General features: G+C 44.0%; 1 protein-coding gene across 2 annotated transcripts in view; it reads left to right on the top strand.

The window, feature by feature from the left end:
* Window positions 1-264: 264 nt before the first annotated feature.
* Window positions 265-26934, top strand: part of TGFB2 (transforming growth factor beta 2) — a 126424-nt gene continuing 99754 nt past the window's right edge. The window contains exon 1 of one of the 2 annotated variants that reach the window (XM_056568356.1): window positions 265-1440. In XM_056568356.1, coding sequence (XP_056424331.1) covers window positions 1044-1440 — 397 coding nt within the window. In that variant the 5' untranslated portion in view covers window positions 265-1043. The remainder of the gene's footprint in view (window positions 1441-26934) is intronic. The other variant, XM_056568357.1, reaches the window with a different exon arrangement.

Below are 26934 nucleotides of genomic sequence, written 5' to 3' on the forward strand. Positions count from 1 at the left end.
TCCCCGGGCACAGCTCAGGATTCCCCCCGGGCACAGCTCAGGATTCCCCCCGGGGCACAGCTCAGGATTCCCCCCGGGGCACAGCTCAGGATTCCCCCCGGGGCACAGCTCAGGATTCCCCCCCGGGCACACTCGCTCCTCTCTGGCACTGGGCTCCGGTCGTCCACCCCCCACGTCACTGAGTGGCAGCGCAGCACGTGGTGCGGGGAGACCTTATAAATGTGAGTGTGATGTTATCTGCTGGCAGTGTCCCGGGGCCGAACGTCACACATGGGGCTGAGCGTGCGCCTCATAACGGAGTGTGCAGCATCCGGAGCCGCCAGCTAGGAGGAGAGAGCAGCCCGAGCGCTGAGCACACACTGGAGGGGAAGCTGCCGCCTGGATGCAGCCTGCACGACACGTCAGATCTCCAGCCTTCTCAGTCAGCCCCCAGGAGCTCCTGCACCAGTCTATGTGCGCTCGAGCTGGGGTCTGGAGGTGATCGGGAGCTCTGCTGATCATCACCTACATGACTGCACCCTCCATGGACTGCCGCTCAGCCTGCACCCCATCCTATACCAGTACTATCCTTACATGCCCTTCTATAAAACTTTCTTACACTTTGGGAACTTTAGGCAACTTTTAGAATCTTGCACGGACAACTTGTATGGAAGCGTTTAGAAACATTTTTTTTGACAATTCTTGGAAAACTTTAAAAAACAAACTTTTTTTTTTTTTTTTTAGAAACTTTTTAAAAACTTTACAAACTTTTTGGAAACTTTAAAAACTTTTTTTTTTTCTTTTTTAAAAACAACTTTTAGAAACTTTGGGAATCTTTAAAAAAAAACTTTTTGGAAAGTTTAAAAACTTCACAAAATTTAATTTTTTTTAAAAGACTTTAGAGGAGCCTTATTTTGCATTCTGTTGAGTTTACTATTATTATTATTATTTTTATTTGACTTTTGCTGTTGTTGCACGTTGCTGTTATTGTAATTATTTGTAAATATAGATACATTGTATCTGTTCGGTGTCCTGTTTGTTGGATTTGAAGAATCCAAGTCAAGATGCACTATTCTTCTTGTCTCCTGAGCATGTTCCTCACCCTGGACCTGGCCTTGCTGGCCCTCAGCCTGTCTACCTGCAGTACCCTAGACATGGACCAGTTTACCCGAAAGCGGATCGAGGCCATCAGGGGGCAGATCCTCAGTAAACTCAAGCTCAATAGCCCCCCAGAAGATTACCCGGAGCCTGAGGAGGTGTCTCAGGATGTCATTGCCATCTACAATAGCACTAGGGACCTGCTGCAGGAGAAAGCCAACCAGAGGGCCATCGTCTGCGAAAAGGAGAGGACTGACGAGGAGTATTTTGCCAAGGAAGTTTACAAAATTGATTTTCTTCCCCCTCCTTTCACCTCTGAAAGTAAGTGCCCCCACTCAGCCCCCGGACGTGAGCACTGGGCGAGTACGTGAATTTTCCCATTCTAGATGTCCTGTGAGTGGTAGATGTCTATAGTATGTGTATATATGTCTATGGCAATGTTTTGTTGTTTGTGTGCCTCCGGCTGTCCAGGCATTATGGGAGTTGTAGTTTTGCACCAGCTGCACAGCCGCAGGTCAGGGAACACTGATCTGTAACATACTGGAAGTAACAGGTTGCAGAATGCTGCTCTCCAGCAGTAGCAGAACCATAACTCCCAGCATGCACTGCTACAGCTGGAGTGCCTACCGGTGGTCTATAGTAAAAACCTATTGGCCTCTTTCTATAGGGACACCATTGACTTCACTGAACCTTGTTGCACCCCATGAACCTAATTCAACCCCCCCCCCCCCACCATCCTGTTGAAGAACTACAACTCGCAACGGGTATAGTAGTTTTGCAACAGCTGGAGAGCTTTTGGCAACTTTTTAGAAAACACTTTTAGGAAGTTCTGAAAACTTTGACAAACACTTTGGGAATATAAAAAAAAAGAAAAAAAGAAAAAAAATTATATATATATATATATATATATATATATATATATATATACATATTTTTAAACTTTATTTTCTCCCCTGTTGAAGAACTACAACTCCCAGCGGGGTATGGTTTATAGTTTTGCAACAGCTGGAGAGAGCCTTTGGAAACTTACAAAAAAATATAAAAATAATTAAAACTTTTAGAAACTTCTGCACACACTTTGGAAATATAAAAAAAAAAACTAAAAAATAAAAAAAACAACCAAAGTTTATCCTCCCCCCCCCCCCCCCCCCCCTGTTGAAGAACTACAATTCCCAGTTCCAATTGCGGTAGTTCTGCAACTGCTTAAGAGCTTTGGGAAACAACTATTTTTAGAAAGTTTTGAAAACTTTTGCAAACACTTTGGAAATATATAGATGTAAATCAACCCCCAATTTTTTTTTATTTTTTTTTTAGAAACTTTAACCCTTTACTTCTGCTGTTGAGGAACTACAACTCCCAGCATGCTACAGCTGGCTGAGGCATATTTTGAAACTCAACCCCCAACCCCCTCAGCCTCCACTAGTCATCACCCGCACAGTCATAGGACTGATTATTCCCCAGATGCCCATGTTGCCCACCTATCTGCCCCCCCCCCCATGTTACTTGGAATGTGTAACAACCTATTGCAAAAGTCTTCATACCCCCCCCCCCCCCCCTCTGTAGCTGCTGATAATATAGAGGTCCATCTGGCACTGTGTTGGTGGCCGTGGTCCAGTTGGCATGGACTCCGTTAGTGGCTGTGGTTGCATAGCAACGTTATGGGGAGGGGGGGGGGCAGCATGCCCCCCCTCTCATGGCATCAGAAGGCAAGTGGGTACTGGTGGTTTGGTAACTTACACACACGAAAGCGAGAAATAGAGAGAGCGAGAAAAAAAAATTGAAGCAAATACAGAATGTATTCTGGAAATTGACTTGCAGCCAAGAGAAATTTTGCAATGCACTGTTAGCTCTCCTGGTGGTGACGGGATTAACCCCTCGCTGGCTCGGCCGTGGACCTCGCGGTAACCTCTGGTTAAAGGGAAACATTACAGTAAAGGGTTAATCGAGCCGTAGGGGATCTTTTCTGGAGGTCTAGGGTTCGGCTCACATCTCCTTGGGTTAGAAGGGGTTAACAGCGTGTAATGGCAGAGCTGGGAAGCGGCGCAGTGTGTCGGCATCTAATAGGCTTCTGCTTATCATATACTCGTGGTAAGAGTGTGAAACTACAACTCCCAGCATGGCCTGACAGTCACAAGCAAGGGCTGGTAGTTGCATATCCAGAATTTGGGCTTGTCCGCTGTTTCAAAAATACAACAACCACCCCCATCGTGCTAAAAGACTGGGAGTTGTAGTCTTGTTGAATTGCAGTCACACTGTAGTAGACAATAACCGTGGTAAAGTCATTGTAGGGAGTCCATTGTTTCCTCTATTGTTTCTCAAATTTGGGGCGGTCATGGCATGCTGGGAGTTGTAGTGTTATAACAGTTGGGAGAGTCACAAGCTGGAGAACGCTGCTGGTGCCAATGGACGTTCTAGAAAGGGTGTCCGACCTGCTGCACTCGGGCTGGTGCAAAACTACAACTCCCAGCATGCCCGGACAGCCAAAGGCTGTCCGGGCATGCTGGGAGTTGTAGTTTTGCAACAGTTGGTTGGACACCACAGCCTTGTAGGGCCATTGGTAAACGTCTATTGCAGTGTTTCCCAAGCAGGGTGCCTCCAGCTGTTGCAAAACTGCGACTCCCAGCATGCCCGGACAGCCGTTGACTGCTTGGGGCATGCTGGGAGTTGTAGTTTGGCAACGGCTGATTTGACATCTCAGTCTTAAAGGGTCATTGGTGAGTGTCTATTGCAGTGTTTCTCAACCAGGGTGCCTCCAGCTGTTGCAAAACTACAAGTTTTTGCAACAGCTGGAGACACTGTGGTCTGATGTCTTCACAATCCGGCTGTCAGGCCATGCTGGGAGTTGTAGTTTTGCAACAGTTGGTTGGACACCACAGCCTTGTAGGGCCATTGGTAAACGTCTATTGCAGTGTTTCCCAAGCAGGGTGCCTCCAGCTGTTGCAAAACTGCAACTCCCAGCATGTCCGGACAGCCGTTGACTGCTTGGGGCATGCTGGGAGTTGTAGTTTGGCAACGGCTGATTGGACATCTCAGTCTTAAAGGGTCATTGGTGAGTGTCTACTGCAGTGTTTCTCAACCAGGGTGCCTCCAGCTGTTGCAAAACTACAAGTTTTTGCAACAGCTGTAGACACCGTGGTCTGTTGTCTTCACAATCCGGCTGTCAGGCCATGCTGGGAGTTGTAGTTTTGCAACTGCTGAAGAGATGCGGGTTGAAGAAAACTGCATGAGACAATACCTATATATATATATATATATATATATATATATATATATATGTATAATGTATTTATACATTTTATAATGTGTGTGTGTGTGTGTGTATATATATATATATATATATATATATATATATATATATATATATGTATATTCTACTTTATATCCATTATTATAACATTTCCCATTTATGAATGACCTCAGCGCCTCCTTCCATACTGTCCCTTTAAATCCTTCGCCATTACAAAATTTCAAGAGGCCTTTATGGCACCTTACAGGCATTGGCACCCATTGCCAACTTACTGTATCTTCTACGTCTATGGCTCTGGTTATAATCTGAGCTCTGCCCTCGTCAATCACTGCCAGCTCCTTACCTTTATTTACCAAAGCCACAGCACAAAGCACAACCAAGAGGTTCTGCAGCAGCAGTCCTGAACAAAAATGACTTTTCCAGTGCAATAATCACAAGAAATAGCACAATACTTTTTTTTCCTTCCTCCCCCCCCCCCCCTTTCCTTCCAGGCCCCAAGAATTCTCATGCACTTTAATGGTATTTTAACATGGCTCATTACATAAGGGATATGATAAACATACTCCACCCTTGTCTTTCCCCAGGCGAAAAATGCCTGTTACCTGCTGGAGCCAAGTGAATGTTTCTAGCGCTGGTCGAAATTATTATTTTTTTTTCCATAATTTTATAATAGCAAAATAAGTGATGGGGACATTAGGGCCTGGGCATTCATAAAGCTCTCATTGTCAATCTCCAAAATTAGGAATTAAGGTATGCCTACATATAGCCGCCCCCCTATAGACATTATAGAGTTGCGGGTTCCATATATACATACATATATATATATATATATATATATATATATATATATATATATGAATTGTGTCCCTTTTTTTTTTTATCAAAAGAAGAAAAAAAATAAACCAAAATCCTATTTATTGAGATTTTTTAGTTGCAGTACCATCTGTGGCCAACAGAGGGCGATAGATGTTCTCGGATTCGTTTTTATTTAATTATTTCTTATTTTTTTATTTTTTTTATAATCTGATTATTGCCTCCCGGTTCTGTATAATGATGTTGGAGAGAGACTTATTATCTCCATTAAAAAAAAATAAAAAAAATAAAAGCGACTAAATAAATAACACCTTATAAGGGCGCAAGATTTAGATCCGATTATGTAGATTAGGATCCCGGGGATAGATGTAGATGGCTACAGTGTACAAGTGCATGCTGTAATAGTTCGAAGTACTGTAATAAGACTGTGTTTTCCCAGCTAGTATGCCTCCGGCTGTTGCAAAACTACAACTCCCAGCATGCCCGGACAGCCAAAGGCTGTCCGGGCATGTTGGGAGTTGTAGCTTTGCAACAGCTGGAGGCATGCTGCTTGGGAAACACTGCTGTAAAGTCTTAAAGCAGTGTTTTCTAATTCGCTGTGACTCGCCAGCTGTTGAAGAACTATAACTCCCAGCATGCTCTGATAGTTAAAGGCATGCAGAGATCTGTAGCTTTGCAACAGCTTTCAGGGCATGCTGGGAGTTGTAGTTTCAGAGAGTCTTAGAGAGTCACCTGCAGGCTGATCAAGAGGTTTCAGGTGCATAGACCTATAATATGAAGTACAGTCAATGGGTGCCAATGTCTGTAAGGTGCCATAAAGGCCTATTGAATTTTGTAATGGTGAGGATTTAAAGGGACACTACATCTAAGTTGTCAGCTTTATAAAATAGAGGCCTTGATGTAATTTATCAATGGATGATTAAAGGGGTACTCCGGTGAAAACCTTTTTTCTTTTAAATCAACTGGTGCCAGAAAGTTAAACAGATTTGTAAATTACTTCTATTAAAAATTCTTAATCCTTCCTGTACTTATTAGCTGCTGAGGAAAATCTTTTCTTTTTGGAATTCTCTCTGATGACATCACGAGCACAGTTCTTTTTGCTGACGTCATTATATTAATAATAATAACTCTTTATTTATTGTTGTCCTTAGTGGGATTTGAACCCAAGGCCCCAGCACTGCACGGCAGCAGTGCTAACCACTAAGCCACCATGCTGCCCTTAGCATACATCTGTTATGCACGGTTGCTAAAATGGACAGAGATGTCAGCAGAGAGCACTGTGCTCGTGATGTCATCAGTGTTCCAAAAAGAAAGGAATTTCCTCTGTAGCATTCAGTAGCTAATAAGTACTGGAAGGATTAAGATTTTTTAATAGAAGTAATTTACAAATATGTTTAACTTTCTGGCACCAGTTGCATCGGAGTACCCCTTTAAGGAATGCAAATAGGGGACCTACGAGAAGCAATACTTGATAAGGTAACCGATACCCACTGACGACCCTATATAAAGTCTAAAGCAGGGTATCCCAATCCATGGCTCTCTAGCTGTTGGAAAACTACAACTCCCAGCATCCACTTGATGGTCAGCAGGCCATGTTGCACAGTAGGTCTTATGATAAAGCCGGTAGTATGGGAAAAGACTCTCTCACATGGAGTAAGTTGGTGAATGTCAATGGTTTCCTCTACTTTGGCTGTCAGGGCATGCTGGGAGTTGTAGTTCTGTAATACCTTGAAAGCCACAGTTCAGAGAGCAGTGTCCCTGGTGACTTAGAGGTCCACTTGAGAAGCATATTAAAGGGATACTCCGGTGGAAAACCTTTTGTTTTGTTTTTTAAATCAACTGGTGCCAGAAAGTTAAACAGATTTGTAAATTACTTCTATTTAAAAATCTTAATCCTTCCAGTACTTATCAGCTGCTGTATACTACAGAGGAAGTTCTTTTCTTTTTGAATTTCCTTTCTGTCTGACCACAGTGCTCTCTGCTGACACCTCTGTCCGTGTCAGGAACTGTCCAGAGTAGGAGCAAATCCCCATAGCAAACCTCTCCTGCTCTGGACAGTTCCTGACATAGACAGAGGTGTCAGCAGAGAGCACTGTGGTCAGGCAGAAAAGAACTACACAACTTCCTCTGGAGCATACAGCAGCTGATAAGTACTGGAAGGATTAAGATTTTTTAAATAGAAGTAAACCTTTCAGAGCATGCTGAGAGTTGTAGTTTTGCAATAGATGGAGAGCCACAGACTGGAGAACACTGTCTTAGAGAGTCCCTGGTGACTTAGAGGTCCTCTCGATGGTCACAAGACCATGTTGCACAATAGGTCATAAGATTAGGCTGGTAGTATGGACTCTCTAAAAGACTCTCTCACATGGAGTAAGTTGGTTAGGGTCAATAGTTTCCTTTACTACTTCTCTACTTCTACTGTCGGAGCACGCTGGGTGTTGTAGTTTTGCAATACCTGGAGAGCCCCAAACTGTGGAACATCATCTTAGAGAGTCCCTGGTGACTTAGAGGTCCTCTTGATGGTCACAAGACCATGTTGCACATTAGGTCATAGTGTCAATTGTTTCCTCTACTATTTCTCTACTTTCAGGGCAGGGTAGTTGTAGTTTTCCATTGGCTGGAAAGCCGTAGTTTGGAGAACACTGTCTTAGAGAGTCCCTGGTGACTTAGAGGTCCTCTTAATGGTCACACGGCCATATAAAGTTCACCCATAGGTCATACGATTAAAGGGGTACTCCCGTGGAAACCTTTTTTTTTTAATCAACTGGTGCCAGAAAGTTAAACAGATTTGTAAATCGCTTCTATTAAAAAATCTTAAATCCTTCCAGTACTTTTTAGGGGCTGTATACTAAAGAGAAATCCCAAAAAAGAAATGCATTTCCCCTGATGTAATGACCACAGTGCTCTCTGCTGACCTCTGCTGTCCATTTTAGGAACTGTCCAGAGCAGGAGAAAATCCCCATAGCAAACATATGCTGCTCTGGACAGTTCCTAAAATGGACAGCAGAGGTCAGCAGACATAGAGAACAGTGGTCATGACATCAGAGGAAATGCATTTCTTTTTTGGATTTCTCTGTAGTATACAGCCCCTAATAAGTACTGGAAGGATTAAGATTTTTCAATAGAAGTGGTTTACAAATCTGTTTAACTTTCTGGCACCAGTTGATTTAAAAAAAAAAAAAAAAAAAAAACCTTTTCCACGGGAGTACCCCTTTAAGCTGACATCATGGGAAAGACTCTTTCACATGGAGTAAGTTGGTGTGAGTCAATTATTTCCTCCACTATTTCTCTACTTCGGCTGGAGGGGCATTCTGGGAATTGTAGTTTTTCAAAAGCTTGAGAGCTACCGACTGGAGAACACTGTCTTATAGAGTCCCTGGTGACTTAGAGGCCCACTCCATGGTCACACGGCCATATGAAGCTGCACAGTAGGTCATATGATTAAGCTGGTAGCATGGGAAAGACTCTCTCACATGGAATGAGTCCCAACTATTACAGATATGCCCCGGTTATTGTTACGGGGAATTATTTATATCTATATATATATATATATATATATGCAGCCCGGCAAATCGTCTCCCGTTTTGGGAGGTATTTAGAGCGGCGCTGAGCGGCTATGATAGACAGTGCGTATATCCCAAGGCTTATTCTGAATTAAATATTATTTTTGGCTAAGTGAGTCCTTTAAATAGAGTTAATACGGATTGATATGGCTTAGCGCCAGTCTCCGGGGTTCTGTGTTAAGCGCGAAAAAGTATTTATGGGAGATAGGAAAAATTCTGTGTCAGTGGTTATAATGGGGGATCCGAATCGCATTCAGTCCACATCATGAGGGTTTAAAGGAGAACTCCACAGTGTAACACATTTTTATGGTGGCATTCTACATAAGCTCATACTTTTGAGTCACTTATTGATTGCACCAACAGAATAGTGAGTGCAGCTCTGGAGTATAATACAGGATATAACTCAGGATCAGTTCAGGATAAGTAATGTAATGTATGTACACAGTGACCTCACCAGCAGAATAGTGAGTACAGCTCTGGGGTATAATACAGGATATAACTCAGGATCAGTACAGGATAAGTAATGTAATGTATGTACACAGTGACCTCACCAGCAGAATAGTGAGTACAGCTCTGGGGTATAATACAGGATATAACTCAGGATCAGTACAGGATAAGTAATGTAATGTATGTACACAGTGACCTCACCAGCAGAATAGAGAGTACAGCTCTGGAGTATAATACAGGATATAACTCAGGATCAGTACAGGATAAGTAATGTAATGTATGTACACAGTGACCTCACCAGCAGAATAGAGAGTACAGCTCTGGAGTATAATACAGGATATAACTCAGGATCAGTACAGGATAAGCAATGTGATATATCTCTTTGACCTTGATTTTTCTTTCTCTACTTGAAGCAAATTATTTTTCCTTCTGTGAACGTTGTATTTTTTCAGTCCTTTTTGACTGATCTCCCTTGTGGACCTGTTTTGCTTTTATCACTAGTGCACATTCGCAGCTCGATACCCCTAGGGAGCAGATAGAAGTGTTTTCCCTAGGCCGGCATTATAACAGAATTCCTATCTAGGGGAGGAAGTGGCCGGACTGGGCTGCAGAGATTTCGACGAGAGTCTATAGTTCATTATTGTTCTAAAATACCCTGAGGATCATCCGAAAATTGTACAAGATTTTTATTGCTAAATGTATAATTCCCAGCATGCTTTGACGACTGAAGAAACAGCTGGAGAGCTACAAGTTGGGGACCACTCCATCCGGATGGGGACTGAGTCATGTGACACGTGCACTGTGTGGTCCTGATCCCTTGAACAAGGTGCAAGACGTATATATCCAATATATTACAGTGTGCGTCATGTGATGGTTCCCTTAAAGGGGAACTCTTATTAGACATCTTATCCCCAAACCAGGATAGGGAATAAGATGTCTGATCGGAGGGGGTTCGCTGCTGGGACCCCTCCACGATCTCTGCTGCGGCACCCTAGTCATCCGGTGCACCGAGCAAACACACCGATCCGTCCCACATGACGGGCAACCACAGCCGTCACGTCCCCTCCATTCACGTTTATGGGAGAAGGTGCAAGGGCTATGTACTAGCCGTCAGGCACTCTCCCATTGACATGAATGGACGGGTGTGGCCTGACGTCCAAGCTACCGTGTTCAGAACGCCATGGCACCAGCCAAGAGATCGCTTTTCCTAGAGGCCGGACCACCACCCCGCTCCCTGATATTACATCTTATCCCTATCCAAAGGATAGGGGATAAGAAGTCTTGGGGTGGAGTACCCCTTTAAGGCAGTGTTCTCAAACTTTGGCCCTCCGGATGTTGCAAAACTTCAACTCCCAGCATGCCCGGACAGCCGTTGGCTGTCCGGGCATACTGGGAGTTGAAGTTTTGCTAAATCTGGAGGGTCAAAGTTCGAGACCACTGCCTCAAGAAAATGGGTGATCACGGCCACAGTAGGGTAGGGGGCATCAAATAACCCTCTACGTATGACCATGGAGCTCACAGCTTGGCTTCCTAATGGTGTACACGCCTCATTTCTTCGCCGAGAGAAGGCCGGGATAATGTGATTTCATGTAATCTGGAAGTTTATCTTGTATTGCTCATTTACGTTTTACGGGCAAGTTTACATTGTATAAACACGTCTGCAGGATCTTGCAGGTTGTCTGTCATGTCCCATAAAATGGAAGATCTCTTTTATTGTTCGGCTGGGTGCAACGCGTTTCGCTTTGTTTTGCATTGCTGTCATTTTTGGAAGCTTTTCAAAAGAACTTCCTGGCTGAAAGCTCAAAATAATTATCCAAGATGTAGTGGAGTTATTTGGCGGAGCTTAGTGTCGAGTGTATCTGACTGTGGAAACGATGGTGGAGGTCGGAGATCCGGGACATTGACACGAGGGGTACAATGTGTGGCGGCAGCGTCATGATGATGGGGCAGTAGTGTAGCTTCAACCACTTTGTGGGCCGTTAGGGCCGTTAGACATCACTCTTTATCCAGTTTATCTATACTGTATAATTTTTACCCTACTTATGGCACCCCTTGGCAGTTATTCGATAGTTTTGGCGTAGGACTGCTGAGGTTGACCAGGTGTCAATGGCCAACCGCAAAACCTTTTTCTTCTCTCGAGTTAAAGAAGGCTCCCATTGTGTCATAGGGTATCCATCCAATTCACTCTTTATCCATCCAATCTATACTTTGTAATTTCTCACCCTAGTTATGTAATCTTTTAATCCACACCATTTATTCTGTAGTCCTGACCAGGTGTCAATGGTCAACTACAAAACCTTTTTGTTCTGTAGAATTAAAGGAGGCTCTCATCATCTCATAGGGCCTGTAGACACCACTCTTTATCCAGCTAATTTATACTTTATAATGTCATGCCATTTATCCCAAAGTTTTCTCTCCCGGAGACTTGTCTGACGTTCGTGAACCATGGTGGTGTGATGTCCATCATGTGAACTTGTTTTAAAGGAGATCACCGGGATAGAAACATTTGGGATGTGGGGTGTGTCAGATTGCGAAGGGTCAGACTGCTAGGACCCCCTACGTTCTTCAAGTCGGACACGTTTCGAGCGCATGGGCTCGAAACGTGTTTGGCGGTCGTTAAGGACAGTGGTGTGATGTCCATCATGTGAACTTGTTTTAAAGGAGAACACCAGGATAGAAAAATTTGGGATGTGGAATAAGTGTCAGATCGCAAGGGGTTTGACCACTGGGACCCACCCGATCTTCCGTACGGCGCCCCGGCTCTCCCTTTGAATGGGGCATGTCAACCACCGAACTAAGTGTTGGCTGACACGTCCCCTCCATGCAGCTCTATGGGAGAGCCGGAACGCTGCACTCGGGTCTCTCCGGCTCCACATAGAGGGAACATGTTGGCCACTGCTTCGTAAAATGAGAGCTGGGGTGCCATGCAGGAGATCACGGTGGTCCCAGCTGTCGGATTTGCCGCGATCTGACACTCATCCCCAATACTTGGGATAAGTTTTTCTGTTCCGGAGTACTCCTTTAATGAATTTCAATAAAATGTAGCTTTTTAGCAGTGCTGGATGAAGCTTCTTCCTTCTTCCTGTTACTTACGTCTATCATCGGGCCAGGAAAGAATCCGTGCACATGACTGGAGAGGTGAGCTGAAGGCTTTCATATTTATAGCTGAGATGCAGTACCAAGTACCACCCACGGACAAGTGTGGCGCTGTTTTTGGAAGAAAGTTATTCTAATCCTGTACAGACCCTTGTCTTGCTGGCTCAGCAGTAGGATATTAAAAGATTCCACCCTCGGGTTGGATGTATACACAAATGCTACACATGTCCCGATAGCGGGGAATAGATCACTGGAAGAACAGGTGTTGAACAGACAGGATGAGACATTGAGCGGTTTCGGTCTAATAGGATTGAGCTCTGCCTTTATGTTGTGGGTACGGCTGGAGATGCCTGTCACTGTCTTAAAGGAGAGCGTCCTCCAAGGCTGCGTATGATCTCACGTCCTACACAAAACATAGGAACTCGGCTCGGATCTCCCAAAGATGCCTCTAAATCCGACCGACAGAGGTACAGTCAGGGTTAAATACAAGTTACTGCACATATCGCCAAAATATGCAGCCTATAATTATACCCTATGCAAAAAAAAAGTATTCTAACTTTCAATGGCAGGGGATTAGGAATTAGGTTTGATGATTGATTACAGACTGAAGAATGACAGACGGGTAATGGCTGCCGTCCAAAGCTGAGCAAAGGGCTCGGCTACGGGAAATCAAAAATTAGCGCATAGGTCAAAGCAATTAAAGAAAAGTTCTGTTCGTGGCTCCTGGAGAAAGACGAAAAAAAAATAAAAATAGAGAGGTCCAGGTTAGTTTAGGTCGAGTAGTCTTGAAAAAGTCAAGTGAATGGAGCAGGAACGGTCCAAGTCCTGAAATAAAGGGAACGTTATACAGTATGGAAGAAACTTGGACTCCAGGCCTGTAAACAATTATGTCATACAGCGGAGCCCTAAGGGAGAGGTCGACAGCTACAAACAGGGCAACATCTGGCCCGTGGGCTGACGGTGTGAGCGCAATGGCCTCAAGCATACACCAATCAGCCAGAGCATTAATACCAATGACTAATGAAAGGAATAATATGGATTATGTGGTGACAATGAGGCCTATCAGGGGTGGTGTATATTAGGAGCTAGTGACCAGTCAGTTCTTCATGTTAGAAGCAAAAAAAAAGGGCAAGTTTAAGGATTTGAGTGACTGAGAAGGGCTGAATAGTGAGGTCTAAACAACTGGGTGAGGGCATCTCCAGAACGTCCGGTCTTATGTTATGTTCCGGGTATGTGGGGGTTAGTATCTACCAAAAAGTGCAACAAGAAAGGACATCTGGTGAATGACCGGCAGTGTCATGGGGGCCCAAGCCTCATTGATATGTATATGCACTGAAGGTTAACCTGTCTGGCCCAATGCAGTATATGGGCCTCGGCAGACCCATCAGAGGGCCCATGCTGACCATGGGGGAGATTTATCAAAACCTGTGCAGAGGAAACGTTGTCCAGTTGCCCATAGCAACCAATCAGATCGCTTCTTTCATTTTCCACAGGCCTTCTTAAAAATGAAAGAAACAAGCTGATTGGTTGCTATGGGCAACTGGACAACTTTTCCTCTGGACAGGTTTTGATAAATTCCCCCCCCCCCCAAGTGTATACAATGATCACGTGAGCATTAGAACTGGAGCAATGGAAGAAGGAGACCTGAACAGATAAATACATTTTCCTTTACATCGTATGTGGCTGAGCACAGTACACAATTTTAAACAGGTTTATTTTAATTATATAGGTCCAGTTTGGGCCAAAAATTAGCAATTTCGCCATTGTGTTAATGTTATTTAAGGTTTTCTGATTTCATGTCACCTTTTACCCTTTGTTATATTTCAGCCTTGACTAGACAAGTGTTGGGCATATTTTACCAGGTATTCATGGGCCACCCAACCCAGTGGGCCCCATGTGCAGTAAGGAGAACTTCACCAACTGGTTACCACATACTTTAAAGTTGACCCAACCTGCTGATTTCAGTGGGATCAGCGTCCATCTTTTCTTCCAGCTACTGCTCGTCTCCGCAGAACTGCTGCAAAAACAAACAAACATTTTAGTGGAAACACTTGTCCAAGACCTATAGTGCCCCAAACAGTGATAATTCCCCCCTTGATGTCCCACACAGTAGAGTGGGTAGATAAGTGGGTTGGGAAAGAGTAGGTAGACATGGCACCAAAGATTTGTCAAATTCTGCCCTATATGTTAGTTAGGCCCCTCTGTACCCCCTGATTTTATAGTATAGCAGGCCCTCTCTGTGCCCACTCCCTTCCCCATATAATAGTTAGGCCCCCTATATAGTAGCAGGCCCTCATAATATTAAGGAGCCCCCTCTATGCCCCTTTATTATTTAAAGGGGTACTCCAACCTGGAAAACATTTTTTGTAAATCAACTGGTGCCAGAAAGTTAAACAGATTTGTAAATTACTTCTATTAATAAATCCTAATCCTTCCAGTATTTATCAGCTGCTGTTATGATCCACAGGAAGTTGTTTTCTTTTTGAATTTCCTTTCTGCCTGACCACAGTGCTCTCTGCTGACACCTCTGTCCATTTTAGGAACCATCCAGAGCAGGAGAGGTTTTTTATGGGAATTTGCTCCTACTCTGGACAGTTCCTGATATGGACAGAGGTGTCAGCAGAGAGAACTGTGGTCAGGCAGAAAGGAAATTTAAAAAGAAAACAACTTCCTGTGGATCATACAGCAGCTGAAATCTGTTTAACTTTCTGGCATCAGTTGATTTAAAGGAGATGTCTGGTGCGGACTTTTCCTATTCCATCCTGCCCGGGCTGCAAAAAAAAGAGAAAACAAACTTTCACTTACCTTCCCACGTTCCCCCGGAGCTCCGCAACAGCTGATCAGTCGGCCAGGCTGTTTACTTCCTACTTCCCTTAGCCCGGTAGGTCACATGGCGCTTCAGCCTATCACCGACTGCGTACATCGCTGCGGCCGGTGATAGGCTGAAGCGCCGTGTGACGTACCGGGCTAAGGGGCCGACCGATCAGCTGTTGCGGAGCTCCAGGGGAACGTGGGAAGGTAAGTGAAAGTTTGTTTTCTCTTTTTTTTGCAGCCCGGGCAGGATGGAATAGGAAAAGTCCGCGCTGGACATCTTCTTTAAGACATTTTTTTTCCAGTGGAGTACCCTTTTAAGACCTGGTCTGTGCCCCGTTTATCATAGAAGGCCACCACAGTGCCCTAGTAGCATGCCCCTTTCACACTTCCCCCATACAATACCAGTCCCCATCACAATGCCCTCATACTGTAGGCCCTATAGTAAGAAAAAAAACACCATTTACCCCTCCCCTGCAGCTCCCGGTGCTCCTCTCCTTGTGGCTCCTCTTCTCACTGGGCTTCTTGTACAGGCAGCATCACACGGACACTGCCTGCACGGGAAGCTCCCAGCTGCACTGACAGGACGGAGCCACCGTCCCAGAGTTTCCACGGAGTGCTTCTTTAAGAGAGGCAACCACAGATAAAGAAACACATTGTACAAAAGCATGTAGTACCGCTCTCCTTAGCTGTCAGGCCATATAATTGAGCAACATCAAAAAAATCTGTGACCAATGCTTTACCACCATTCTAACACGTTTTCTAATGACTGTGGGGGCCCCTTTGGTTGCAGCCATGGCGCCCTCCCCCCCCCCCCCTTATGACCTATGCTGTGTAGGGTTGCCATCTTGCAAAAAAATACCCGCCATGCTAATTTGCATAATTAATTATATATGCGTGACATCACAGGATACACATGTGTGGGGGAAATTTTGTCCTATTTTGACCCCTATAACTTCTTATTTCTACTTATAGGGGCCTGTGTAAGGGCTATTTTTTTGAGTCCCGATCTGTAGTTTTTAACGGTTCCATTTTTGTTTCGATGTGACTTTTTGATCACTTTTTTAAATTAAATTCGAGTGTAGCAGTTAGTGACTAACTATCACTCCCAGCATGCCCTGATACAGCCTGTGGGTTCAGCATCTGTCCCAAACAAAAACTACAACTCCCAGCATGTTGGACTATATAGTAGTGTGGTGAACCAGGAGAGTGGTGGGGTCTGGGGTGTTGCGGTGATGTATGTGCAGGGTCTGGTCGTATTAACCCTTAAATATCGTGACGCCAGGGTGAGGTTTTCTTAGTGTTAATGGTCCTACCGCCAACCATCCCAGAAACGGCAGGGAAAATAACGGAATGTCCACAGCAGACTTTATGAATAAACTGAACAACTTTACTTGAAGATTTTATGCAACAGTCTCTATACATAATAGTCTCTTAAGAGGCAACCGGAATGCAGGTTCCTCACAGGCTTTGCTGGGACTTTGAAGCAATGAGCTTTGATGCAGGCCACTGTGCTACTAATTAGAGATGAGGGAACTTACAGTAAATTCGATTTGTCACGAACTTCTCGGCTCGGCAGTTGATGACTTTTCCTGCATAAATTAGTTCCGGTGGGCTGGAAAAGGTGGATACAGTCCTAGGAGACTCTTTCCTAGGACTGTATCCACCTTTTCCAACCCACTGGAGCACCTGAAAGCTGAAATAATTTATGCAGGATAAGTCATCAACTGCCGAGCCGAGAAGTTTGTGACGAATCGAATTTACTGTAAGTTCGCTCATCTCTACTACTAATTATAATATTCTAGCTGGTAGTAGTCACACAGGATTTGGTAGATTGAGCTTGGTCACTCACGGTTTAGTGGCTGCTGGTTCTTTCAGGCTTTGGCCTAGATTAATAGAGTTTTGTGCTGAGATGTTTGTGCTCGCTTGATAATCCGGAACTACGAGCAAGAGCAGGAACTAAGAGAGCGAATTTAGTGGACTAAGCTCATTGGTCAGCAAACCTGTAAGTCCTGAACCCAGTGAACTCTGGGTACATCACATGACCCTGGAAGGTCCTTGAACAATAGTACAACCATAATTATAGTCACATGACCTGCTAAGGTCCTATACATTTATAATACCTATGTATATACATTAAATAATACACAATGTAAATGAGGCGACCAGGGGTAAGCCCTGCAGGAGAGCCCTATGCAAATGAAGGGACTCTGGCTGAGGGGACTTTAGACAGGGACAGGACCAGGTCCTGTACCGGGACACCACAGTAGTATATAGTATAGGTCAGTGTTTCCCAACCAGGGGTGCCTCCAGTTGTTGCAAAACTACAACTCCCAGCAGGCCCGGACAGCCGTTGGCTGTCCGGGCATGCTGGGAGTTGTAGTTTTGCAACAGCTGGAGGCGCTCTGGTTGGGAAACACTGGTATAGGTTATAGTGCAACATTCCGGGAGTTAAAGGATTGGTTGGACAAATACCAGCCTTTGCATTGCTGGTATTTTTAAAATAAAAATACCGGCAGGGTGGTCAAAATACCGGCCAGGTGGTAACCCTAACCCTGTGGATAGGTAATACAAGTTCTTCATGGGAACACCCAGCTGCAGTACCACATACAACCTAAGCATAAGAGTGGCACTGTTTCTAAGAGAAAAGCATATTTTGTGAGCAACGATTGCCCCCCCACGTATAACCGTATATTAGAGATGAGCGAACTTACAGTAAATTCGATTTGTCACGAACTTCTCGGCTCGGCAGTTGATGACTTTTCCTACATAAATTAGTTCAGGTGCTCCGGTGGGCTGGAAAAGGTGGATACAGTCCTAGGAGACTCTTTCCTAGGACTGTATCCACCTTTTCCAGCCCACCGGAGCACCTGAAAGCTGAACTAATTTATGCAGGAAAAGTCGTCAACTGCCGAGCCGAGAAGTTTGTGACGAATCGAATTTAGTGTAAGTTCGCTCATCTCTACCGTATATAGTGGGTGGAAGCGCTCCACATGTAGGAACACCATATGGCAGATGCAGAACATTCCTCCTCATCCAGAAAGCCTTCGTTCTGCAGCTGGTCTGTTTTTGTGTCACACATGTGCGTAACCAGTTGTAAGTTGTTTTTCTAATTAAAGCGATGTGAGCCGGCGTGTCGTTCGCTCCTTCGTCTGATATCCGAGCGGTGTACGGCCAGAATATTAGGCTGCTATCGTAAATAGTGGGATCATTCTATTTGACATGTTATAACGTGAGTCATTAGATAATAGGTTCCTTCTGTGTGAATTACTATGTAGTGCCGAGGGGACTCACCCGCTGCGTTGTTTGCGTACTACTGTACTACCGCTCTACACTGCCAGATACTTTCTATTATCCTGTGCATCTTGTTCCCTGTCATGTCCCCCCCCGATCTCTAAACATGGGATATAACAACATAGGCCATGGTCAATTGTTGAATAATAAGAGTAGATTTGTTTTTGACTTTTTGATTGATGGCCTATGCTTAAAGGGGTACTCCGCCCCTAGACATCTTATCCCCTATCCAAAGGATAGGGGATAAGATGTTAGATCGCCGGGGTCCCGCTGCTGGGGACCCCGGGGATCGCTGCTGCAGCACCCCGCTATCATTACTGCACAGAGCGAGATCGCTCTGCACGTAATGGTGGGCAATACAGGGGCCGGAGCATCGTTACGTCACGGCTCCGCCCCTTGTGACGTCACGGCCCGCCCCGTCAATACAAGTCTATGGGAGGGGGCGTGACGGTCGTCACGCCCCCTGCCATAGACTTGCATTAAGGGGACGGGCCGTGATGTCATGAGGGGCGGAGCCATGACGTCATGCTGCTCCGGCCCCTGTATCGCTCGTCATTACGTGCAGAGCGATCTCGCTCTGTGCAGTAATGATAGCGCAGTGCCACAGCGGGGATCCCGGGGCTCCCCAGCAGTGGGGCCGCGGCGATCTAACTTCTTATCCCCTATCCTTTGGATAGGGGATAAGATGTCTAGGGGCGGAGTACCCCTTTAAGCATAGGCCATCAATCAAAAAGTCAAAAACAAATCTACTCCTATTGCCAGGGGCGGAGTACACCTTTAAACATTTATTTTTTTTTTTTAATCAACTGGTGCCAGGAAGTTAAACCGATTTGTAAATGACTTCTATTAAAACATCTTAATCCTTCCAGTACTTATTAGCTGCTGAATACTTCAGAGGAAATTCTTTTCTTTTTGGACCACAGTGCTCTCTGCTGACATCTCTGTACATTTTAGGAATTGTCCAGAGCAGCATATGTTTGTTATGGGGATTTTCTCCTACTAGGTGTCAGCAGAGAGCACTGTGTTCCAAAAAGAAAATAATTTCCTCTGTAGTATTCAGCAGCTAATAAGTACTGGAAGGAATAAGATTTTTTAATAGAAATAATTTACAAATCTGTTTAACTTTCTGGCACCAGTTGATTTAAGAAGAAGAAAAAAAAAAGGTTTTCACCGGAGTACCCCTTTAAGACAGACCATCAGTATCTACTCAGTGATCAGTCGACACCACCATCGATCAACTGGTGCCCACATGTAGAGAGAACAGAGCCGGGAGCAGACAGCGCCGTATATGGTGTAGTGGCCATTATGGAGTAGTGCAGCTCAGCTCTTATTCACTGTAAATAAAGCTGACTTGCAGTAGCCCATCACGGCCTCTACTCCAGTGTTTCCCAACCATTGTGCCTCCAGCTTTTTAAAAAACTACAGCTCACAGCATGCCCGGACAGCTGAACGCAGGAAATTACCCAAAGAACGTGAATTTCCCACCGGATCTGGGCCGGTTGGGAGCTATTGATCAGCTGACATTCTGTAAACTACAGGATGATGTCATTAACTACAGATCAATCCTGCTAGCTCCCACTTCCTCTTCCAGCTCTATCTGTATGCTGCTGCTATCGCTATGAGATCAAGATATATAGTAGTTATTAGAGTTGTCCCGATAACAATACTGGTATCGATATCGGGACTGATACTGGACATTTGCACAAGTGCTTGTATCGCGGAGGTGCCAAACTATGCAGCGCACTCAGCAGCTGAGCGTGCGTCACAGCTGGGACCTGTGGCTAATACCGAACATCACTGATCGTGGTGATGTCTGGCATTAACCCTATAGATGCCGCAATCAAAGTTGATTGCGGCATCTACAAGTTCCGAAGTTAACTGCCTGTTAGCTCAGGGATACTGATCGGGATCACCGCAGTGAAATCGCGGTGTCTCGATCAGCTGTGAGGACGGCTGGTGGTCCCTTACCGTGCTCCGTGCCATCCAATCGTCGCTCCTTTACTGCAGCCATCCATGGCAGGCAGTAGTAAGGGAGCGCCGATAACACTGATCAATGCTATGCTATGGCATATCATTGATCAGTGTATGCAATCTACAGATTGCATGTAATAGTGCCCTGTGGGGACTACAAAAAGGGTGTAAAAAAAAATAAATAAATGGGAATTAACCCCTTCCCTAATTAAAGTTTGAATCCCCCCTTTAAATAAGATACAATTATATATATATATATATATATATATATATATATATACACATATAGCCCTTCCTCTAGTAAAAACAAAAAAAAAAAAAAACCCTTTTTCCCATAAAAAAACTAAACCCTGTGACATGAGTCCAGCACAGCTCCACCCCTTATCCAGTTAGTCACGCCCCTCAGTGTGCTCTTCACTCCTTGCCCATGGATAAGGGGCGGAGCTGTGCTGGACTCTAGCAGCAGAGGGGAACGCCTTGTGGTTCCCCTCTGCTTCTAGAGTCCAGCACAGCTCCGCCCCTTATCCAGTTAGTCACGCCCCTCAGTGTGCTGGTCACTCCTCTACCCCCGAAGAGGTCATCATCTCAAACCTTCACAGAACATCAGCATCTTTCCTTGTATAGTGACCAACACACACAGAGGGAGGGGCCCATTCTTTCCAAAACTTTGCACCTTACACGCCCCCGGGGAACCTACTAAAGCCATACAGAATTTCATGGAAAAAGTAATTACCTTTTCCATATAAACTGGATTGGAGCACTAGGCGAAAAAAAAAAAAAAATAACCCAAACATAAACCATATAATTGAGGACGTGATCTCACGGCACACATCATGCCCTGGCTGGGTTTGAACCCATGACCTTTGGTTCAGCATGACAGCTAGAGCTAACCCAAGCCAACCAGGACACCATTAGGCATACCGTCCTATTGCTTATTTTTACTTTATACTTATTTTCTTTTGCACGTTTTCTGTGTCGATTTCAACTCGACGAATGTTTTTGTTTATTTTTGTCCCAAAAATAATAAAAATAAATAAAAGTAAAAAAAAAACAAGACAGAGGGGACGCAGTGATTTCTGTTTACTTAACAATTAAGTCAATGAGCTAATACTGAAGTATTATTCTTCTGCTCGACACAAAACTCCCTTCTGTTCCCCTGACCCCGGCCGTGTTTATTTGGCGCTATCTGGCCGTATCAAACCCCACACCACACTGAGAAATACCACATCTGTCCCCGGCTACTGACTAGGCCCTTGTTTCATTCATAAGACTCATGAGTTGGAAGCCAGATGCAACAATTGAGAAGCTCTTCGTGTTTTTTTTTATTTTTTCGCCCTTTTGCTTTTTGCTTTTTTGTAACTTTTTGGAAAACAACAAATATTTTGAACTTATTTAAAAAAAAAAGTAAAAATCCTATCAACAGACAGAAGTTGAATAAAATTTTTGTCATTTTATATATATATATATATACATATATATATATATATGTATGTATTGTTTTTTAGGTCCTGTTGACTAGGCCCTTGTTTCATTCATAAGACCAGTGTTTCCCAACCAGGGTGCCTCCCGTTGTGACAAAACTACAACTCCCAGCATGCTGGGAGTTGTAGTTTTGCCACAGCTGGAGGCACCCTGGTTGGGAAACACTGCATAAGACTCTTAATTTGGAAGCCAGATGAATTGAGAAGCTCTTCGAGTTTTTTTTTTTTACTTTTTTAAAAACAACAGATTTTTTGAACTTATTTAAAAATTAAAAAATTAAAATCCTTTCAAAAGACAGAAGTAATTTTTTTTTGTAATTTTATATATATATATATATATATATATATATATATAAAATTACAAACATTTTATTTAACTTCTGTTTGTTGAAAGGATTTTTTTTTCTAAAATAAATTCAAAAAAATCTGTTTTCAAAAAAGTAAAAAAAATAAAATAAAGAAAATAGAAAAAAAAAAAACACAAAGACCTTCTCAATTCCTCTGGCTTCCAAATTAAGATTCATATGCAGTGTTTCCCAACCAGAGTGCCTCCAGCTGTTGCAAAACTACAACTCCTAGCATGCTGGGAGTTGTAGTTTTGCCACAGCTGGAGGCACCCTGGTTGGGAAACACTGGTCTTATGAATGAAACAAGGGCCTAGTCAACAGGACCTTAAAAAAAAAAATATTATATATATATATATATATATATATATATTTATACCGTATATATATATATATATACCGTATATATATGTATATTTTTTTTTAGGTCCTGTTGACTAGGCCCTTGTTTCATTCATAAAACCAGTGTTTCCCAACCAGGGTGCCTCCAGTTGTGGCAAAACTACAATTCCCAGCATGCCCGGACAGCCAACGGCTGTTCGGGCATGCTGGGAGTTGTAGTTTTGCCACAGCTGGAGGCACTCTGGTTGGGAAACACTGCATAAGACTCTTAATTTGGAAGCCAGATGAAGCTCTTCGAGTCCCCCCCCCCCCCCCCCTATTTTCTTTATTATATTTTTTTACTTTTTTGAAAACATCAGATTTTTTTGAACTTATTTAATAAAAAAATCCTTTCAACAGACAGAAGTTAAATAAAATGTTTGTAATTATATATATATATATATATATATATATATATATATATATAATTTAGGTCTTGACATTAATCCATCTGTTGACTAGGCCCTTGTTTCATTCATAAGACCAGTGTTCCCACCAACCAGGGCGCCTCCAGCTGTGGCAAAACTCCAACTCCCAGCATGCGAGAGTTTTGCAACAGCTGGAGGCACCCTGGTTGGGAAACACTGCATAAGACTCTTAATTTGGAAGCCAGATGAATTGAGAAGCTCTTTGTGTTGTGTTTAGTTTTTTCCTATTTTCTTTATTTTCTTGAATTTTTTTTTTACTTTTTTTGACAGATTTTTTGAACAAAAAAAAAAATAATAATAATACTAATAATAATAATAATAATATTAAATCCTTTCAACAGACCGAAGTTAAATAACATTTTAGTAATTTTTTTAAATTTTTTTTTAGGCCTTGACATTAAACCATCTGTTGTTTTGCGGGTGATGAAATTAAAATGTTCTGGGAGAGATAATTGAAGTTTTAAGTGTTGGATCGGATTCAGTGACTTTAATTTCGGCGCTTCCTGTGGAAGTTAAACAGTGAATTCTGAATTCTCACAAGTACAGTCGTAAAGCTGTCATTCTTTCCAAAGCCAGTGTTTCCCTCACATAATTTCTTTGTTTCTGTATTTTTTTTTCCTCCCCCCTCCACTCTTTCCCCTATGTTTGGGATTTAGATTTTCCTTGACCATAATTTTTTCTTAACCCCTTCCTAGTATCCCATTTCCAGGACACCTAAAGTGAGTAGATAGCTGTGTTGCTCTCCAATGTTTTTGTAGGGCTATCCCAGAAAACCTCCTAGATTGTGGGAACAGATGTAGAATTGCAAAAACAGAGTTCAGGGCATCCAGCTTTAAAAAAAAAAAATAAAAAAAATTGATGTGGAAGAGATCTGGAGTTCATCCTGAACTTCCTGGTTCATGAACATAATGTCAGGAGATTGAAGACTGGCATAGAGCAGCAAAGTTTTGTAGGACACTTAAAGGGGTACTCCACTCCTAGACATCATATCCCCAATCCAAAAGATAGGGGATAAGATGTCCCCGACGTTGGGGATCCTCGCGATCTTTCTGCTGAACCTTGCTTTCGTTTAGGGCACCGGGTGCAGCGCCGGAGGCTCGTGATGACACGCTCACGCCCCGCTCATGACGTTGCGGCCGTGCCCCCTCATGGCAAGTTTATGGAAGGGGGGCGTGACGGCCGTCACACCCCCTTTCATAGACTTGCCATGAGGATGCAAGGCCGTGACATCATGAGCGGTGTGTGACTGTGATGTCTACAACCCACACAAGTGGCTCAGGTAGTGCAGCTCATCCAGGATGGCACATCAATGTGAGCTGTGGCAAGAAGGTTTGCTGTGTCTGTCAGCGTAGTGTCCAGAGCATGGAGGCGCTACCAGGAGACAGGCCAGTTCATGCGGAGATGTGGAAGAGGTCGTAGGAGGGAAACAACCCAGCAGCAGGACCGCTACCTCCGCCTTTGTGCAAGGAGGAGCAGGAGGAGCACTGCCAGAGCCCTGCAAAATGACCTCCAGCAGGACACAAATGTCCATGTGTCCATTCAAATGGTCAGAAACAGACTCCATGAGGGTGGTATGAGGGCCCGACATCCACAGGTGGGGGTTGTGCTTACAGCCCAACACCGTGCATTTGCCAGAGAACACTAAGATTGGCAAATTCGCCACTGGCGAATTTGCCAATCTTGGTGTTCTCTGGCAAATGCACGGTGTGCAGGTTCACGCTGAGCACATGTGACAGAGTCTTGAGATGCCGCGGAGAACGTTCTGCTGCCTGCAACATCCTCCAGTATGACTGGTTTGGCAGTGGGTCAGTAATGCTGTGGGATGGCATTTCTTTTGGGAAGCTGCACAGCCCTCCATGTGCTTGCCAGAGGTAGCCTGACTGCCATTAGGTACCGAGATGAGATCCTCAGACCCCTTGTGAGACCATATGCTGGTGCGGTTGGCCCTGGGTTCCTCCTAATGCAAGACAATGCTAGACCTCATGTGGCTGGAGTGTGTCAGCAGTTCCTGCAAGAGGAAGGCATTGATGCTATGGACTGGCCGCCCGTTCCCCAGACCTGAATCCGATTGAGCACATCTGCGAAATCATGTCTCGCTCCATGTCTCGCTCCATCTGTTGCACCACAGACTGTCCAGGAGTTGGCGGATGCTTTAGTCCAGGTCTGGGAGGACATCCCTCAGGAGACCATCCACCACCTCATCAGGAGCATGCCCAGGCGTTGTAGGGAGGTCATACGGGCACGTGGAGGTCACACACACTACTGAGCCTCATTGTGACTTATTTTAAGGACATTACATAAAGTTGGATCAGCCTGTAGTGGGGTTTTCCGCTGTGATTTTGAGTGTGACTCCATATCCAGACCTCCATGGGTTGATACATTTGATTTCCATTGATAATTTTTGTGTGATTTTGTTGTCAGCGCATTCAACTATGTAAAGACGAAAGTATTTCATATGATTAGTTCATTCATTCAGATCAAGGATGTGTTATCTTAGTGTTCCCTTTATTTTTTTGAGCAGTGTATCATATTGTAATATTCTTGAAACAGCTTCTGGTGAGCTTGTTATTTCAACACGTGGTTACCATAACTTTAATACATATATATTCACTGATATTGTATATTGAAAAATAAATACATCTCATGATATTTTACACTAATCTCCTTTTGAGAATAAAGTATCGGGCATGTTAAAATCCAGCATGGTCGACCGTTGTTTATGCAGATATCTGCCATCGGGGGAAAGAAAGGTTGGTCATACTGGATTTCAACATGCCTGGTCCTTTGTTCTCAAGTAAAGTAGACCACCATTAAAGATTACTAGAGGGAGCAAAGGTGTCCGGCAGCGGCTTATTCTTCTTCCTAGTTGAGAACACATTCACACTTGGCTGAGCCAAACATGCATGTGTATAAAGGAGATGACCAATAGCTGCAGGATGCTGCCGCAAGATCGGCAACTTCCTGCAGCTATTGGTCCTTGCGTGCGGGTGAGATGATCATGACTTGCACTCGTCCTCTCTCGTCTTGAAATGTGTCCATGTGAGATGTTGTACCTAAGATAAAAAGAAAAGAGGAAGGGACCGCGCCTCGTGTATTACCCAAGACACTAGATGGGAGGTAGAGTGGAATGGTACCAGCCTTTCGGTTGGCCGCTCACCTTATAGCAGATGAATAGCTCTTATCACCCCTAGATAGGGGTACAAGTGTATCCGTGGTCTGGATGAACTGCAAAGCCCAACGGGTCACAGGGGTGGATGATCCAATCCTGTTCTTATGGAGTAAATGGAGAGAGCAAAAAATGACCCATACATCAGACGCTGTTCAGAGTCCAAGAATGCTGAATAAGTATATCCAAAGCAGATATAGCGTTTAAAGTGCCAACAGGCACTATATTAAGTAAAAGACCAATGACGTGTTTCGGAGGGAGAACCCTCCTTCCTCAGATTGGCATGTGGAGTGATACACAAACAGCATATTTATAGACAAAACAAGATGAGTGCCAGGTTGGAGTGGGAGGAGTTGACCTCTCCCACATAAACCAAAACTGTCCCCATAACCATTATAAAACACAGTACTCACATTATAGATAATAAAAGAACAAAGTTCACATTCATATATATATTAAAACATTTCCATAATTTTAGAAGTTGATGGTCATGACTGTTTTATGTGGGAGAGGTCAACTCCTCCCACTCCAACCTGGCACCCATCTTGTTTTGTCTATAAATATGCTGTTTATCACTCCACATGCCAATCTGAGGAAGGAGGGTTCTACCTCCAAAACGTGTCATTGGTCTTTTACTTAATGAATATAGTGCCTGTTGGCACTTTAAATGCTATACCTGCGTTGGATATACTTATTCAGCATTCTAGTACTATGAACAGCGCCTGATGTATGGGTAATTTTTTTCTCTCTCCATTTACTACATGTGAGATGTTGAGGGGGCCGGACAACTTCTTTAGGGTGTATGGTTGTCTTTA

This window comes from Hyla sarda, chromosome 3 (assembly GCF_029499605.1).
Source record: "Hyla sarda isolate aHylSar1 chromosome 3, aHylSar1.hap1, whole genome shotgun sequence".
Taxonomy (NCBI): domain Eukaryota; kingdom Metazoa; phylum Chordata; class Amphibia; order Anura; family Hylidae; genus Hyla; species Hyla sarda.